General features: G+C 51.4%; 1 protein-coding gene across 2 annotated transcripts in view; it reads left to right on the top strand.

Annotated features, from left to right (window-relative positions):
* Nucleotides 1-19,723, top strand: part of DLEC1 (DLEC1 cilia and flagella associated protein) — a 691,969-nt gene that overhangs the window by 159,278 nt on the left and 512,968 nt on the right. For both annotated transcript variants that reach the window (XM_078665272.1, XM_078665271.1), the window contains one exon: nt 473-560. In XM_078665272.1, coding sequence (XP_078521398.1) covers nt 473-560 — 88 coding nt within the window. The remainder of the gene's footprint in view (nt 1-472; nt 561-19,723) is intronic.

Below are 19,723 nucleotides of genomic sequence, written 5' to 3'. Positions count from 1 at the left end.
ACATCACAGCAGCACAAACTGAAACATTTGACGCAACGACAGTAGTTCTATTAATTTTTGCCTCAAATTAATTGCCCATAGATATTTTGCTGATCACAACAGTTGCATCAACCATCCTTTTCAAACACAATTGCTGATTGCATGTCATTTTAGTATTATTATGCATTTAATCACCAGACTATATTCCCACTCTGGCTGAAAACTAAACTTGGAGGCTACCTCAATATTCTCCTACACAGTAGGTTTTTGAATACGGAGGAAAAAATATTACCAGGGGTGGGTAACCCAGTAGGGTTGAAGGCAACACCTTTTTTATTTATGTTATTATTTTATTTCAATCTTTACTTGGTAACAGGCCGATTTTGTAGAGAATTATTTCGTTGAATAGTCCTTCATTGGTGAATGAACTGAAAAAGAAAATGACTTGCTGGATTTAGCTTTCTGTTTTTTGTTTTTTCTTTAACTCTTATAGATGACTGTCGAGTTGAGAAACTTGACAGCAGTCAGTCGCTATGTCCGGATCATTCCTCCTTCTACGCCCCACTTTGCTATTGGACTTGGTGAGTGTATTAAATATTTTTAAAGCAGAATCTTTGCAGTCATCAGTTCATAGTCATTCTTTGAAAGTGTTGCTGCTGTGATGAGACCTCTTTGAAATGGGAGAACTGATAAGCAAAGTTGCCTCTGGTTGATATTGTTAACTTTTGAAAGAGGCCATTAAGCCCAGAATGAGTTCCTTTCATGCTGCCCACCATTCCTGTCACCCCTCCTATATGTCAGTTATTGACAGTGACTGATTTATTGTTAACCGTTTGATTATTTAAAATCATTACAGTAAAAAGCAAAAATTAATACCCCCATGCTCTCCCACCCATGCCGCCCCCCTCCCCAGCCGTCCCTTCAGCTTTAAAACCCCGTTTCCAATAGGCAATCTTGTGTTGCAAAGTCCATTTTGCCTTTGATCCGGGGGTTTAGGTTTAACTCTTTTTATTTGAAATCTGCACCTGGAAGGCAAACCATTCGGAGTAGACAGTACAATATCAACAGCAATAATACACATGAGAAGGATAAGGCTAGGGCACACAGAAATCATGAGAACAGTTTGGTACTCGGCAGATCCGTTGCTGCGTTGTTGATCCGGGGTTTAATTCATGTTGCAACAATGTTCCAATCAAAACATTTGGAGTGGCTGGCTAACTCTTCTTTGCCCATGGATGTTATGCCAGCTCCTTATTGGCCCATTAATCAACCTCTGACATTCAAAAGCTTGTGTAGAGTCATTTATGCACTTGCGTCTAAGGCCTGTCTGATCTGGTGAATAAATGTTGCCGCTCTTGCGAGGTAGTGGGTTTTTGTTTCCGAAAGGCACCAATCTGATGCCTCCTTGCACGTTCTGATGCCGAGGTCTCTTAGAATGGAGCGGAGCAGCTTTTGTCGTTTGCTGGTTAATTTGGGGCAGCCAACAAAATCAACAAGAGAGATAGGGCGCGAGTAGACACTCCTGTACCCCAATAATTATATTTTAAACAACGAAGGAGTGACTTAATGAAAACAAAATAAGACAAAACAAGGTGTGTTAGGTTATGCAATGGTCCCTACCCGGTTGGCATAACTGTAAGGTTGGAAAAATCCAATCCTAACAATCAGGAGGTCGCAACCCAGAAAAGTAGTATAACTACACATAACTGGAAAGGACAGGTAAACCTCTTTGTTAAAAGGACCCTCACTCACCACTAGTTGGTGACATGCTTCATCATAGGGTCCCCGCTGGGGTGGCCGAATGCCCCCCCAGCGTGCTACAACGCCTGATTTACAGCGGAGCGGGTTGGTGTTGAGTGTGACAGTGGTTTAACTCAAAAGAAATTGTTGCAAAATAAGTGAGTGCAGAATTTAAAAATTACTAGGTTGAAACCCAAACAAAATCTTCAATGTGGGCCAACCTGTATCCAGATTAAAAAGGCGGACAAAATAGGTTCTGAATTTGGAGACCTGTGTCCTTGAGTGAAATATAAGGTCAACATGTTTCTGCTGTAAAAATGCAGGATCGCACAGCATTCGTCAGGACCATAGACCAATAGCACTCCGGTGGTATGTACACACTAAGGTACACCCTCCCGTGAGGCACTTGATGTAAAAAATTGAAAGAGTATGATGTGATTACTCACGGATATTGCCCGTGTCGGCACACTGTGATTCACAGCAGCCCGAGTTACAGCTAGAAGGAGGGAAATTCTCTTCATGGGTCAAGACAGCACGGGAATTGTTCACGCGGTGTAAAATTTTTCCACTCGCGACTCCCCGTCCAAAACCTATGCTACAGGACTGCCGTCAAAACATTTGGAGTGGCTGGCTAACTCTTCTTTGCCCATGGATGTTATGCCAGCTCCTTATTGGCCCATTAATCAACCTCTGACATTCAAAAGCTTGTGTCTTGCGTCTTGCAGCAACATAATAGGTGGAGCCACGATTCCCTTTGGTAGTTGCATAGACGACAAGAAATGGCTCCGTCTGCTCGTGCCCATGCTGGATTAAAGTCCGCAGTTCTAAGGGCTGTTCGCTTCATAAAAAGCATTTTCCTGCGACCCTAGGTCCCTAGTGCTTGCCGTAGGTATTGTTGAGCTTTCCCCATGGTGTAAGATTCGTCCAATGCCATCATTAGGGTGTTATGGCGAAGTGCGGTTAGATCCTTTTCATGAAAAATACAGCGGACTTGCCGTTTGATGATGTTTGACCAGGCCTTATGCGGAATGTCTGGTAAAGGCAGACTATTGGATTCGATGTTTAGGGTCCCTATTGCTTTGTCCCGCTTGATATGCCATGGAGAGTCTTCTTCTCTGAATATTGTTACCAAATGATGTTTGAGAGAGTTATACGGGGCTTTAAGGACTCTAATATAATACTTAATTAGGTCCCCTGGAGGGCCAGTTCAGGTCTGCAGAGCCCTAGTTCCAAGCGTAACCTGGTGTTCCTTGCGCGCCTGGGTACTTGCAGCACAAACTTGTGGGCTTTGACCTGAGCTGCTGCTATAAGTTTGTCTAAGGCTCCCGGAAATGCCAAATGGCCATAGTTAATGGCCGGATAAATTTTGCCTTAAGGACCATCAACATGCTGTTGGGCTGGACAAGCGTTGTCTTAAGTGTCTCATTGTTAAAATTACACTGTTGGTTTTGGCAGTTAAGTGTTTTATATGAGTTGCCGGTGTTTCCATCTCGTGCAGCCAAACCCCAAGATAATTATAGGCTGTAGTGGTCCCTATTTGGTGATCTCCCGAATTCCAGACTGCTTGTTTTTTGTGGGGATATCTGCCGAATATCATTATCTTTGTTTTACTCTGGTTGACTGTCAGGTAATTTTCCTTATTATTCTTCCCCAGCTATTTTAATGCTCTTTGGAGACCCATCCTTATGTGATCCATCACTACAGTATCATCTGCGTACTGAAGTCTGCTGTAGAGAGGTTAAATAATAGGGGTGCCAAAACACAGCCCTGCTTCAGACCGTTGTTAGTTTCGACTCTGTCTGATAACGCTGTAGAGCTTACCTTGACTTGTACCCAGGTCCTCTCATGAAGGGATATGATGGCTTCCATGAGTTTTGATGGAATCCTCCAGGATGACAGTTTTCCCTAGAGTTTACCCCTATTAACTCTATCAAAAGCTGTGCTGTAATCTATAAAACAGCAAATCAGCGGCAGGTGCCTGTCTTTCACAGCTCGTTTTGTTGAGCTATTTGCCCTGAAGCCGGTCTGGTAGAATGGAAGTATCTCATTGTTATTAGCCCAAACCTCTAGTTCTCTCAATAATAGTTTAGCATAGGCTTTAGCTTCTACATCGAGCAGGGCTACAAGCCTATAGTTCGCGGGGTTGGAGTGATCGCATTTCTTATGAATGGGAAAAAGGACTGATTCTTTCCATGATTGGGGTATTATTGACGCTGAGCAAGCAAAATTGAATAAAGGGGTGAGGATTGAGTCAAAGAAGGGTTGGACTGATTTAAATGCCAGGGCTAGAGTGCCGTTAGGGCCTGGCTGCCCCGTTGTTCCTCATTTTCCTGGTCTCCCTTGTTATTACTGCTTCTGTGAAGCCATTATCCTCATTTGTCCTGATTCGTATATATGCTTAGGGAGAGTGTCAGTATGAGTGCCTGTATCCAAGGTGTTCTTAGGAAGAGCATACTCAGCAGCTGGTATTCCTCTGATGTATAATCCCCTTACCTACACTTCCCACTCATTGCTTGCGATGTTATTCTCCTTGCTCCTGGACTGGAAGTTCAGGCGGTTGATATACCTCCATAATTTGGCGTTGTCCTTTTCCTTTATCAGGGCGAATACTGTGAGCCATTTTTGTTCCATTTCTTTCCTCTTGTGCTCACCTACTTTCCTCCTGTAGGTGGATCTCAATTCAACTTTGGAGGCCCCCTCTACCGATGTTCCTCTTTTCTGCCTTCCTCTGAGTGCCTTCATAAGAGCACCTTTACATTGACTCAGGCTCTTTGGTATCTTTAGCCTCTTTGAGGAGGGGTCCTTGTGACAAAGTATTTTTTTACAATGATTATTGCCCAGCTTCCGCCAAAGGTCCTCTGTTAGAGCTTCCCAGAGACTTATAGCCTCTGAATGGATTTCCCGCAGGCCACGAGCTTACCACATTATTGCCCACTCCTGAATTTTTCCTTCGAGTTTGGTTGTCCATTTTATTCTTTTAAGGGCTCTGAAACATTCATCCCCTGTGGATTCTCTCATCACTTTCTGGAGGTCTACTGATTCCGCTCCTAGGTTAAATGTTGCACATAGAGGCCTATGATCGCCTTCCCCTCTATCGCCGACCGTAAAGTCTTTCAGCTTATCGGCCGATTTCTAGTTGATTACAATATAGTTAATAGGTGATATATGTGAGCGGTTGGCCTGGTATATGATGTTCACTATTCAAGTGAACACCTTGCACCAGTCCAAACAACCCTTATGGTGATGGTTGTAAGTCAACCTTATAGACCAGCTATCCTAGTGGTAGCGTGGACAGAACAGTCTTAGGCTAAAAGACTCTTGAGGGCGTGTAAAGCCAGCTGTTTTACCATATGTAACCCCTTGAATATCAAATGAAAGGACACCTCACAGGATATATATAAAATATATATGTATTTATTTACTAACACACTCCTCTGAACTCTTTATGAGGTCAGAGGCAAGGGGGCGTGGCTAGGCACGCAATGGCGGAGGACGCACTAGGGTAGAGCTCCGTGCTAAGCTCCCCTTCCCTGAGCCGTTTCTCCGCCACATTTAACCCTAGCCGCCCGAAACTGCTGGCAGACCTTCCCGGAGCTCTCCTCGGCAATCTGGCCGACTTTTGATTCGGGGCTCCGACGGGGCTGACCCCGACCTATCCTGTGGACCTCCCGCGGGATCTGCTGACACCTGACCGGCGGGGCAACCACGGGGGACCGAGGCTTGGGCCCAGCTCACAGGCCCCAACTGGTAGGCCACACCACACTGTCTGCAGCCCCCTGGCCGGCTGCTGCCGCGCTGGGAGCGACCTCCGGTGGCCCGGCGATCGCCTCGACTCGTTGCAGGACTCCAGCGGAGGGCCCGGACCAAGCGGAAAGCGGGCCCCCAGCCCCCACTTCGCGGCCGCCGCGCGGCTGCTGCCCTGCGAGTTGGAGGGCTCCCTGGTCTTCCTGACGACACACCTGGGGCACACTTGGGGCGGACGAGGCGTGGAGATCGACCCCGGAGAGGCGCCGGTGGCGTGGCGGCCCCGACCAGCGGGGGCTCCTCTCCGAGACACTGTGCAGGCATCGGAGCCACGCGGCGAGTCCCTCCTGCGCCCATCAGCATAGAGAAGCCCGCGCGGAGCGACAGCCCAGGCATTGCGACCCCAAGACCCACAGAGGGGCAGACCGCCCCCCCCTCGCCTGGCCGCCACGCCGCTGCCGGAGGCAGACTGACCGCCCCCCCCTGAGACGGAGACGCGCGACGGTGCGCTCCGCACCGGGCCCGCCTGCGGGGCCCCCCCACGGGGACAATAACTGCCTGAGGGACAGCGAGGCACACGAGAGGCTGTGACCCGGGCCGGAACTGGTGCCCAGACCCGTTCACGCCGCCAGGACCCTTTGGACCCGCGCACCGTGCTGGCCCCCCCCGGCCCCCACTACAACTGGGGCGGAGTGGCAGGGCCGTGACCCGCTGGCGCTCCGGGGGACGCCCGGCGCGGCCGCAGACCGCCGGGGGCGACGGGGAGGACAGGACCCCCCCATCCGCGCCGAGGCCCCCACACAAGGCCACCCGCTGGAGGGCCCCCCCCCTTAGGGGACAACAAAGACGACCTAACCTGAGGGACCAGCTAGCACCCGCGGGGCCCCAACCCAGGAGCGCGGCACTTCAGGGGACACCATCACTGGAGCAGCACCGGGGGCCGACCCTGCAGGACGGGCGCCACCCGCACATGTCCGGGGGAGTGCGGACCCGCACTGGGCCCCGCCGAAGGCAAAGACGGGCAAACAGGTACACAAAATGGCCGCCGAGCAACTGGCCGCGAGGCTCGACAGCGTGCTGGCAGCGGTGGAACGGATGGAGCAGTCCCTCCAGCAAACTAGAAACTCCTTGGAGTCCAAAATTGATGGGGTCGCAGTGGACCTGACCCTCCTGCGTGATGACCATAGGAAATTGTCTGACCGAACCAAGACCCTTGAAGGCGCAGTGAAGGAGATCGAGCCCAAAGTCACTCAGACAGACAGGCAAGTGCAGGACCTCCTGAACAGAGTGGAGTACCTGGAGGACAGGGCTGAGGACGCGGAAGGGAGGGCGAGGCGCAACAACATTAGACTTGTGGGGGTTCCTGAGAAATGGGAAGGGGCCTGCCCGGCCGAGCATGTGGAAGAATGGCTGCGGACACTTTTGCCTGAAGGCTCGTTGTCACCGCACTTCGTCGTGGAGCGCGCACATCGGGTGCCAACGAGGCCCTATACCACCGGTGCCAACCCGAGGCCGTTGCTCTTCAGGATACTGAACTATAGGGACAGAGACACGGTGCTGCGAGAGGCACGGCGATTGGGCGAGGTACGCATAGACAACGCGTCGATCATGTTCTTCCCCGACTATACCATCCAGGTGCAGCGCCAGAGGCACGATTTCATGGAAGTGAAGAGGAGACTACGCACCGCGGGCCTCAAGTACTCCCTACTATTCCCTGCCAAGCTGAGAGTGGTGGCGGGTGACAGCACTTACTTCTTCAGCACGCCTGAGGAGGCCAACGAGTGGCTGGACGGGGGCACGGACACAGCACCGAAACACTCTAGCGGGGGCGAGACGAGGACCAGGCCGCGAGGACCACGACGACGCCGCAGGCACAGGACCCAACAGTCTCAGCACACGGAGGAGGGGGCGGGACACTCCCCCACACTGGACCAGATGCTCCGAGAACAAAGCGATGCACTGCAGAAGGTCTCCCAAATAAGCACCTCATCCTCCCATGAGACGGCCCAGGAGGACGGCCAACAGCCGGTACCTAACGACGACGACGAGGCCATATACGGGATCCCGAACTCGCAGATCTCGGTGGAACTGCCCATCGTCACGCCGCAAACCTCTGACCTGATCCACTGACCCTACGGGGGATGCCTGCACTGGCCTTGCCGCGACGAGGGAAGGGTTGGCAGTGGTCGCCTGGACGATGATGCGCAATTGACGCCCGCCACTGCTGGAGACACCTCCCACCCCCCCCCTCCCCCCCTGCCAGCTGACCGGACTGTGGACACCTGGAACTGTGAGTACTGCCCTTATGGCACTGGTGGTGAGCTGGGAAGGCACTGAGGGGGTGGTCTTTTAGCACGCATTTGCGCCTGGCCGCACACAGGATGGGCAACTTGGAGCATCGGACCGCAGTGGGCGGCCACTAACGTCCTGTATTGAATGGCTCAGGGAAGCGGCCTGCTTCCCCTAAACTGACTATATATCCATCCTGCCGAACTTGTGCTTAGCACACACTGCCCCTTAAACAAAGTAAGACTGTTCCTCTCTCCTGAGAGTATGGACGGTGGCCCGTTCCGCCACTGCCCTTATGGTATTTTAGCGGGGATAGCCCGCTGTTGGTTGTTGTTCTTTACTGTTTTTTTTCCCTGTCCTTATGTTTTTCCAAACTTTGCTGAGTGTACTGTGGGGGGTGGGAACGGAAGAGCTGGGAGAGCCACTGCTGGGGCCTTTGGTGGTGCCGCTACTATTGGGAGGGTCAGGGGGGAATGTGTATTGCTGCAATGTCTGCCATAAAAATATGCACATGGAACATTAGAGGTATGCACACACCCGCGCGCAGGTACCAAATCTACTCCTACTTGAAGAGGCAGAGCGTGCAGGTCGCGCTATTGCAGGAAACACACCTGAGTGGGGCGGAGGTGACAGCGCTGAGGCGGAGATGGAGGGGACAACTGTATGCCACCGAATACTCCTCGTACGCCCGCGGGGCACTGCTGTGGGTAAAGCCGGGAACCCCCTTTGTGATGTCAGACGTTCACATAGATGCGGAGGGGAGGTATGTCCTGGTGAAGGGTCGCATAGACGGGCAACCAGTGGTCCTGGCGTCCATTTACGCTCCAAACACGGATCAGGGCACCTTCCTGGCGCGTATCTCAGAGAAATTAGCGCCCTGGCACGGCGTCCCATGGATCCTGGGAGGCGACTATAACGCGGTACTAGACCCAGTGCTGGACCGTTCGGTCCCGCCGAGGCCAGAGGCGACATCCCAGGGGGCCACGAGGACACTCACACAATGGGCGACGCAGTGGGGTCTGAAAGATGCATGGCGTGCGCACAATCCGAACACTAGGGTGTACTCATACTTCTCGGGAGCACATGCATTACATGTTCGCCTCGACAGATACATGGTGTCAGCGGACATGTTGCCCCATATCACTGACTCTCAATACCTGGGTAGGACACATTCAGACCACAACCCCCATACACTGCACATGGCCTGGGAACGCCCGCACCCACCGATCCCCACGTGGTGATTGCAACCTGCATTACTGCTAGATGGCCCCTTTAGAGATTCCCTGCAGGCCAGCGTAGCGCAATACTTCGAGGACAATACAGATACAGCATCCTCCCCGAGAGTAGAGTGGGATGCATTCAAGGTGGTGGTACGGGGACATTGCTTGAGCACTCAGGGGAGCATACGGCGGAAGCTGGAGGAGGACTTGCGCAAGGTGGAGGCGGACCTGCTCGGCGGGGAGCAGGAGGCGGTGGAGGGTGCGGGTGACCGGCTGCAGGCGGCCCGGGCGGAGCACGAAACGCTACTGGAACGGCTGCGGCATGTCAACTTTGCGGCCCATTCGGCGCGAGTACACCAACACGGTGACAAGCCTGGTAGGCTATTGGCCTGGTTAGTCAGGCAGGAGGAACGCACGGAGCCGGTCTCCGTCATCCGCACGCCTGAGGGAGCACTAGTGTACACCCAAAACGGGATACACCAAGCGTTTGTGGGACACTATCGGGCCCTATACAAATCGCAACTGAGAGTAACTGCGGCCTACATAGCAGAATACCTGGCGGACATCCCGCTGCCCTCCCTTATAGGCCCGCAGCAAGACGCCCTGGGGGCGCCACTCTCCGCGGAAGAAATACGCGAGGCCATTTTCGCACTGTCCAACGGCAAATCACCTGGCCCGGATGGACTACCTGCCGAATTTTTTAAGGCGTGTTCAGACACGCTGGTTCCGGAGTTGCTCAAATTGTACAATGTTGCAATGGAAGAATCAGCACTCCCAGACTCGCTTAACGAGGCAAACCTGGTCTCGCTGCTGAAACCAGGCAGAGATGGCGCACTCATGGGGTCCTATAGGCCGTTGGCCATGCTAAATACTGATTATAAAATTTTCACCTCCCTCCTGGCCCGCCGCCTGGCCCTGGAGGCACCAACTCTGGTGCACGCAGATCAAAACGGCTTCATGCCGGCGCGGTGCACGTCTCGTAATTTACGCCGCCTCTTCCGGATTCAGGAAGCGGCTCTGACGCATTGGCCTACAGCGGGGTGCCTGGTCCTGGACCTGGAGAAGGCCTTCGACTCGGTAGAATGGCCATACCTGGGAGCCGTGCTGGACAGATTCGAGGTGGGTGAGGCATTTGCTGACATGGTCGGACTGCTCTACCAGAGACCCAGTGTCCGAGTGAGGACGGGAGGGCTGCTGTCGGAGAAGATCGGGGTGCGTAGAGGCACCAGGCAAGGCTGCCCCCTGTCGCCCCTCCTCTTCTCCTTAGCCATTGAACCACTAGCGGCTCTGCTACGAGACAGAGGAGCGGAATGGGGGATCCCACTGGCTGACGGAACGCACATAGTCTCACTCTACGCAGACGACCTGCTGCTTTATGTGCGGGACCTCACCGCGGTGCCAGCCGAGCTATCGGACGTCTTCCAGACCTTCGCAGAGGTCTCGGGCCTCAGGGTCAATTGGGACAAGTCCGGGGCATACTCGTTCAGCAGTGACCAGGAGGAATGCGATGTACATCTTGGAGGGGCCAGGCTCGCTTGGTACCCGACCACGTTTAAATACCTAGGGCTACACATCTATAGGGACCCACAGGACTTACTGGAGGGCAACCTGGTGCGCGCCATTTCCTCTCTGCGAGCTCAGATGTCCTTTTGGAAAACCCTTCCGCTGAACGTGCCCAGCCGCATAGCTCTTACTAAAATGATAGCGCTCCCTAGGCTGCTATATCACTTCGCGAATATCCCCACGTATGTCCCCACGCGGATATTCCGCGATCTGGAATCAATGCTTCGTGGCTTGATCTGGAACACGGGGCGACCTCGAGTGGCGCTGGCTAAACTGTACTCCCCGACCGCGGAGGGAGGAATGGCTGTCCCCAACATGGAGTTGTATTACCTGGCTGCACAGCTCCAATGGGTGACGTACTGGCTCAACGATGCACATCTGGACGATACGGCCACTGCGGACTACCAGTGGACGCATTCCCGGATCTGCGCCCTGTTTCACCCATTGACCAAAGGACCCCGTCCCCTGCCCATGCATGTGGCCGTGGCCCGCAAATGTTTTCTCCGCAGCCTGAAGCTGACGCACACTACCAGACCATATGCTCCCGCCCTCCCCCTGCTGGGCACCCCCAGGAGGAGCGGGATGGTTACGCCGCGCAATCTGGAACACTGGGTCACGGCTGGAGTAGAGACCATGGGTGACCTGTATGTTGACGGGGCCCTGCTCTCATTCGCGGAGTTATCTGACACCACGGGACTCCCGGCCGGGCAGTTCCTACTCCATGCGTCGGTACTGCGGGCATACACTGACTCCTGGGGTGACATCCAGGTTGAGCCGCCGATGCACCACCTGGTCCAATATCTACATGTAATGGGCAGAGGATCGCACATCACGCATTGGTTAGCGCAGGCGCTTCTCATCCACACGCAAACACCCACACAGCAGATCAGGGCTAAGTGGGCGGCGCACCGTGGGAGGGATTGGACGGATAAGGAGTGGGACATGGTACTAGCTAGCCCCGTAAACATCCCCCGCAACTCCCGCTTCCGCATCATCCAACTGTACATATTGCACCAGGCATACCTAACGCCAGATAGAATAAACAGATACTTCGCGATCGACACTGCCGTTTGTCCCAGATGCGACCTGTTGGGCGCAGATATCCTGCACATGCTTTGGCACTGCCCAACCCTGACCACGTACTGGGGGGAAGTGACCTCACTCCTGAATCACAGCACGGGCCCGGGCCTGCCAGACACGTGGGAGGCGTGCATTCTCGGACTCTATAACAGAACCAAACTGAACAAAACACAGGCACGATTCTGGGATTTGGGCCTCATCACGGCCAAACGGCTGCTTACGCGACACTGGAAACGGCGGGAACCGCCTACCCCAAAACACTGGTTCGCATCCTTTACAAACTGGGCCAGGGCGGAAGGCACGGCGCTCTACCGGGAAGAAATAGCGGGTCTGCGGCAGTTCCCGATAGCACAGCTCTGGGATGGCATCCTGGGGACCATGCAGGGGGAGGGCACTGCCAGAGGGCTCACGTAGAATAAGTGAAACCGGAGGTGGGTCACAGAGGCTAATGCTGTATCGCAGGAACCACCGCAAGCGACGCCCCCCCCCCCCTCCTGACACAGACAAGAATCAGCCAGCGCGTAGACCTCGGATACGACCCAACGCCAATGCGGGCGCCCATCAGCAGCCATTGCCCAGCAGCGCGCCCCAAGCACAGAGTTGCTGACATCGCCCCCGCAAGCACACTCCACCCCCCCCCCACCCACTTTCACATATATGTTTACATGTTTACAGTATCGGACCCCTGCTCACAGACGGTGGCCTCCCTGACCCCCCTGTGTTGAAGTGGGTAGGAGCCACTGGCGGCACTACAGACGGCGACTGCAGGCGTAGACGCCGATAGCCACACCGACAGCGAGGCTCCTCCACCTGATTGCAACATGCTCCACTAACGAGGCCGGCGACCGATGACACATCATGGCCCACAGGGGCTGTCCCACTCTAAGTTCAGGCACACTTGCGCACACACACCTCTGACCTCCAGTTGCACTGTAACATCATCGGCAAACAACACACCGATCAGAGGTGGTTCCTACTAACACCGTGCAGGTGGGGCGGACTTCGAGTGGGGAAGTCGCGAAAGGAACATTGGGACATACCGATACGAGCTGTTTTGTTTAGTTTGCCGATTTCATGGCTAAGTTCTAGAAAAAAAAAGAAAAACAAGGCGTCATTTATGGACTTTTCCTTTCTAGACTTGCGAAAATGTGACTATCTTATCCATGTCCTAGCACACCGGGGACACGAGGGACGCAATGACATGCCCTTTTATGATGACCCACACCTTCACGATTCACCGTTCATTTGCAGCCGGCCCGCAGGGTTGTAGGCTTTGCTATATGTACTGTACCTTTGAACACTAATAAACGTCTTAAAAAAAAAAAAAAAAAAAAAAAAATGAGGTCAGAGGCAAAAGCACATAACAAGTTACTCTTAGAAACACTTTAAATAGCACCATTTACAGTTAGGCCCTAGGGGCGCGTAAAACCATATACTAAGTAAGTGGTATAAGAACCACGACTCGGGAAAAGGAAAGGCCTAGGGCCTAGGGAATCGCTGGGGCTACACTATCTGAACCTTAGGTTAGGAGTAAGAGGCCCACAGGCGGCGCGTGCAGTGTCAGTACACTCACGCGAGAGTCAATAGAAAGTCAATGGGAACTTAAAAGGTAAGTAACTGAAGATTTAGGACACTTCCGGTCTAACTAGGATTACACAACTAACAAAACTAGACACTAGGATAGTCAATCCCTACAGGAGCACCGAAGTACTCACGTTACCTTACCCACGGGCTGCGGGTGCATAGGTGTCAAAGTGTGTTGGGTTTTCTCGTTGATTCCTATGGAGCCTCGGAAGAAGATGCTGCAGGCGACCAGGAGGAAGATGTCCGGGTGGATCCAAGGGTGGATCGAAGATGAAGACGACCTGAAAGCAGAGGGGACAGAGTCTAGGTCACTAGCCAGTATTCGGGTGGGACCAGGAAGGAACCAGACGTCAACGAGGAGCAATCAGGTGCTGTCGTGAAGCTTGTCGTTGCTGCCACGCGGACCAGGAGGCGTCGAGGATGACCAGGTGCTGGAGAGGGGCTTACACGACCTTGCCCCAGCTGAGTGATCAGCCAGTTGTGTCAGTTTGAGTGGCCAGCCAGGGGTGGCATAATACATGCTGCAGCCCCTGGTGGGCCTTGGTTACACCTATGCCCTGAGTACCTAGGGTACACTTCTACAGGGGCTGATAAGGTGAACCAATTCCCAATTGGATGTACCTATAGTACATGGTGTGAATTTAGAGAGAGTGCATCTGGGCTGTGGGGCTGATTAGCAGGCCCACAGCCACATCTAAGTCGAAAACCAGTGAAGCAAAAGCAAAAAGTGGGGTGACCATAGGAAGCAGACCCTACTCTCCTACACCCCCCCCCAAACTTAGGGACATTAAACTAACCTTGACCAGTTGAGTCTTCATGTTCTAAGTGGAAATATCGGGAGAGTCCATCTGCATTGGCATGGTCAGTCCCAGGTCTATGTTCCACTGTAAAGTGCATCCTCTGTAGGGAAATGGACCACCTAAGAAGTTTGGGATTTTCACCCTTCATCTGATTTAACCATAGGAGGGGCTTGTGGTCGGTCTGAATCTTGAAGTGAGTGCCAAACAAGTATGGCCTGAGCTTCTTCAGGGCCCAAACCACAGCAAAGGCCTCCCTCTCTATAGCTGACCAACGTTTCTCTCTAGGGGTCAGCCTTCTGCTATGAAAGCAATGGGCTGGTCTTGACCATCTATATTCAGTTGTGAAAGTACAGCTCCCACACCCAACTCAGAAGCATCTGTTTGGACTATGAACTCTTTGGAGTAATCTGGACTTTTCAGAATAGGTGCAGTACACATGGCCTGCTTCAGGTCATCAAATGCCTTTTGACAGCTAACTGTCCACTGAACCTTCTTTGGCATCTTTTTGGAAGTGAGGTCATTCAGTGGTGTCACAATGGACCCATAGTTTTTCACAAACTTCCTGTAGTACCCAGACAGGCCCAAAAAAGCTCTGACCTGTGTCTGGGTGATTGGAGGAGTCCAGTCTCTGATGGTCTGGATCTTACTCTCCAGTGGTTGAACCTGACCCCCACCTACCAGGTGGCCCAGGTACACAATCTTGCTCTGCCCTATCTGGCACTTTGTAGCCTTGGTAGTGAGGCCTGCCTTTTGCAGAGCCTCTAAAACATTCCTCAGGTGGACCAGGTGATCCTCTCGGGTGGAGCTAAAGACAGCAATATAATCTAGATAAGCTGCACAATAGTCATCCAGTCCTGTGAGAACTTGATTCACCAGCCTTTGGAAAGTGGCAGGTGCATTCTTCAAACCAAAGGCCATTACCACAAATTGATAATGTCCTCCTGGGGTCGAAAATGCTGTCTTGGCTTTTGCATCCTCAGCTAATCTGATTTGCCAGTAGCCTGCTGTCAGGTCAAATGTGCTCAAGGACTTGGCAGAAGCCAATCTATCAATGAGCTCATCTGCCCTGGGGATGGGGTGGGCATCTGTCCTAGTGACAGCATTGAGACCTCTGTAGTCCACACAAAACCTCATCTTTCTCTTACCATCTTGGGTGTGAGGTTTTGGCACCAGGACTACTGGATTGGCCCAAGGGCTCTCTAAGGGCTCAATAACTCCCAGCTCCAACATCTTTTGGACCTCTGTACTAATGCAGTCCCTGACATGGTCAGGTTGCCTGTAGATTTTACTCTTGACAGGCAGACTGTCACCAGTGTCCACCTCATGGGTGCACCAGCTTGTCTGACTTGGGGTCAGGGAAAACAGATGTCTGAAGGACTGAAGAACTTGTCTGCAGTCCTGTTGCTGATGTTCAGAGAGGCTCTCTGCAAAGACTACACCATCCACTGACCTATCATCAGGGTTCTGATTAAGCAGGTCTGGGAGAGGGTCACTCTCTTCTTCCTGCCCCTCATCTGTAGCCATGAGCAAGCCCATGTCTGCCCTGTCGACAAATGCTTTTAGTCTGTTGACATGAAGCACCCTGTGGGGGCTTCTGGGAGTCCCAAGGTCCACCAAGTAGGTGACATCTCCCTTCTGTTCAACTATTGTATGGGGTCCAGAACATTTGTCCTGGAGTGCTGCTGGGGCCACTGGCTCCAACACCCACACTTTCTGTCCTGGCTGGTACACAGTCAGCACAGCCTTTTGGTCATGCCAAGCTTTCTGAAGTTCTTGGCTGGCCTCAAGGTTTTTGGAAGCCTTCTCCATATACTCAGCCATCCTGGAGCGGAGACCAAGTACATAGTCCACTATGTCAAGCTTAGGCTTTTTGAGAGGTAACTCCCATCCTTCCTTCACAAGACATAGGGGTCCCCTTACAGGATGCCCAAACAAAAATTCAAAAGGGCTGTAGCCAACCCCCTTTTGTGGGACCTCTCTGTAAGCAAACAGAAGGCAGGGTAAAAGGATGTCCCATCTTCGCCTCAGCTTTTCAGGTAACCCTTTTATCATCCTTTTGAGGGTCTTGTTGAATCTTTCCACAAGCCCATTGCACTGTGGGTGATAGGGGGTGGCGAACTTATAGTTGACACCACACTCCTTCCACATTGCAGTCAAATATCCTGACATAAAGTTTGCACCTCTGTCAGAGACAACCTCCTTTGGAAACCCCACTCTGGAGAAAACTCCAAGTAGGGCCCTAGCCACAACAGGAGCTGTTGTGGTCCTCAGGGGAATAGCCTCTGGATACCTGGTGGCATGATCCACTACCACCAGTATAAATCTGTGCCCAGATGCTGTTTGGGAGTCCAGTGGTCCTACAATGTCTATCCCCACTCTTTCAAAGGGTACCCCCACCACAGGTAGTGGTATGAGGGGGGCCTTTGTTGTGCTACCTGATTTGCCACTGGCTTTGCAGGTAACACAAGAGAGACAAAACTCCTTGGTATCTTCTGACATATGGGGCCAGTGAAAGTGAGGGACAAGCCTGTTCCAAGTCTTGTTCTGGCCCAGGTGTGGAGAACCCGACCTTATGGGCCGAGCGGCGCAGGGCACGCCTAAGATCTCCGAGTTCACCTGCCTCGACCGACAGAGACACAGGACACTCTGTTTGGCGTAGAATTAGTAGTTTTATTAGCTGCAGCTAAGCACAGTTATCTAAGAAGTACCACACAGGTAGGTTCTCAAGAGACTGCCACTTCAATCTGTGGCGCACAGTCTATTATACAACACAGGTTTACAATGACAACTCCCAATATACACAAAACTGACAAATAGGAATAGTTCGAAAACAAGCTATCAGATGTCTAAAACACACCCTCCTTTCAGACCCCGTGTGCTCTCCTCCATCAGGTTAATCAATACTGGTGCCCGTAATTCGATTTGCAGGTGGCAAAACATGTGTAGAATGCTTCAAAGAGAAGAGCTATGTAGCAAGAGAACACACGGAGAGAATAGCGAAGGCCAGTTAAATAAGATAAGGTAGAGAAGAATGGTGGGACCCAAACAGTGGAGTAAGTCATGGATTAATCAGTCTAGACATGGCTTTGCAAACTCGGCCGGACCCTGACATCAGTATCGCACACAAGGACAAAGGTTGCTCCTTGGCGAGAAAAAACATCAAACAGCTGAAAGTGGCAGAAAAGACCATTTTCTCCGCGTTAGCCGTGCTGCCTGAGTGAGGCAACATAAAATGGCGACTAAACGCAAAATGGCGGCTGTAGCGAAGCGAGGCTGAAAACTACGTAACCTCAGACCCTCCTTTTGCCATACTCAGGCAAGGCACAAAGGAACCCATTTCAATCTGAGTTGATATCAATGGTCATGAGGTCACTAAGATGTTGCTGCACCATCATCTTAATGTGTTCTGTCTGTTGTGCTACTGATTTGGAGACACAGATTGTGGCACAGAGTCCACAAATAGCTGGACCACACTGTAGACAAAGACGACAAGAAAAGACGAGTGCTAAAATCATTCCAAGGAAAGTTAGCACTTTCCATCCCCAAGTGGACAGTAGTCCCCAAAACCATCCCATCACAGACCAATCTCCAGTATCTTGGTGGATAGACTCAGAGATGACATGTAGCTTAGAGATGGCTTGGTATACTGTAGGGGCGTTGTCAGGAATATAAATGCAACAACTGGACCCAATCAAGTTGCAAACTCCTCCTTTATCTGCAAGTATTATGTCTAAAACCATTCTACTCTGTAAGGTCATAAGTCGATCCGCCTGAAGCTCAGCAGTCAAATTTTTCAGAGCTCCAGAAGTTACATTGATTGTGGCATCAACCACACGGATCAACTGTCTGATATTTTTGCTATTGGCCATCGGACCCCAAAAGGGAAGAAACCCTTTCAGAAAATCCCCTCCTTCTTGCCCTGCTGTATCTTCTGAATCTACCACTCCTCTAGCAACTCTCTTCCTATCATAATCAGCGGGAGCGGTGTATGTAGGAGGGAGGAGAAAAGCCACATAACATGTTCCCGAGAAGTGTGTGGGAAGCCATGTATAAGCTTTATCATGACAGATGAAATATGTACCTTGTGAAGCCACTAATGGTGCGGGTGTAGAAGGAGTATAGACATAAGTGTGGGAACAGTTGCTTCTCTCTTGCTTAGGTTTGGTATTCTGGACGTTTATTTGCAAGCACAAACGACCTCTTTGGGGTAGTACCCAAATCGGTGCAGAACTCTGTTGCTTGAGCTTGTCAGTAAGGCTAAGAGTATAGCGAGTTATATTCCACCCATCATACGCTCTCTTTTCGTCTTTGGGAATCTTGATAATATCAGCAATCTTTGCCATAGTTACAATGCCCTTTATCAAAGAACTATGACTGAAATCCACTCCACCATTATAGGATCCACCAGAAGGGTATCAAAGTAAATTCTGGTATGCATTGGAAAACATAGCCAGATAGGCCCAAGCATAACCTTCATATGAGAAGGGGAGGACTAGATACTGCATTCCTCTTTGTGTATTATGTGGTATGAGACCACATACCCAACAATCAGTAACATTTACTATCAATTGGTGCTGGTGTAACAGTTGAATAAACGAATTGTTAATATATTCCATTCTTCTCATTTGCTCGTGATCTGGGAGTGAGTAAAACTTATGCGGTGAAACAGTAGTAGAGGGAGTTAGAGGGACAAAAACGGGAACAGGCACTGACTGCAGGACATGAATAATCCATCCTATGCATGCTAATAAACTACTTAAACCTACTAAAACACATAGGGCTACACCACAACGACCAAATAATAATTTCTTATAATGAGCTCTCTTCAACATTTTAATATCACTTCCTTTCCCTGCACTATTCATTACTCTAAAGGCCTCGCTCACGATAATCTTCCTTAATCACTTGGCTGTGATTGTTAGCCGTCCTATGACACTGCAAGTCCTGTTGACCTAGTCACTATTCAGGTCACAGCTCAAGACTCCTACCGTGACCCTGCAACTTGATGGATAAGGGAAGGAAACATTTATCTTTATTAATAGAGTTTAAAAAAAGTGAAAGTCAAAACTAATTGTCCTTAGGGGATCTTTTCCTCAAATTATATTGTCTCTTTCCAAGCGTTGTCTGGTCCTGGAATAAATGTTCGGGATCTGTTGTATCGACTCTCAGATGAACGGGTACAGCTTCCTGTAGAACATCATCGTCCTCTTTCTCCGAGCTAGTTCAATCCAGGCGTGCACTGCTGAACGGCACGAAACTGGGTACCTGCTCAAACTCACTGTCACCAATACCTTCTCGGACCCACTGGTCATACGGCAAAGGCAATGGTACCCTTTTGCAGTGCACACCGTGGACCCAGTGTTTCTTCCCCAGGACCTTGACAGCTGTACGAGTTGTAAGCAGAACTTGTCTTGGAGGCCCCCAGCGAGGTTCCAGGTTCTTTTTTCTCTGGAAATTTTTCAGGCACACCCAATCCCCAGGCTGGATAGTGTGTCCGGGATCTGAAGAGGCCTCTGGTAAAGCGTTTTGGACCTGTTGACGAATAACATGCAATTTAGTGGTGAGATCATGCAAATAGTCAACCAACAGTGGGTAGGGGATATCTGAGTACTTTTTAGGTCTGGGGACTCCCCAGACGTTAGCTGGGCGTCCGAACACAATCTCGTATGGTCTAAGCCCCAAACGAGAATGAACAGTTGTTCTAGTAGAAAGGAGTGCCAAAGG

This window comes from Lissotriton helveticus, chromosome 10 (genome assembly GCF_964261635.1).
Source record: "Lissotriton helveticus chromosome 10, aLisHel1.1, whole genome shotgun sequence".
In the NCBI taxonomy this organism is placed as follows: Eukaryota; Metazoa; Chordata; class Amphibia; order Caudata; family Salamandridae; genus Lissotriton; species Lissotriton helveticus.
Note: the sequence above shows the minus strand (reverse complement) of the source record. Positions and strands in the feature narration are given on the sequence as shown.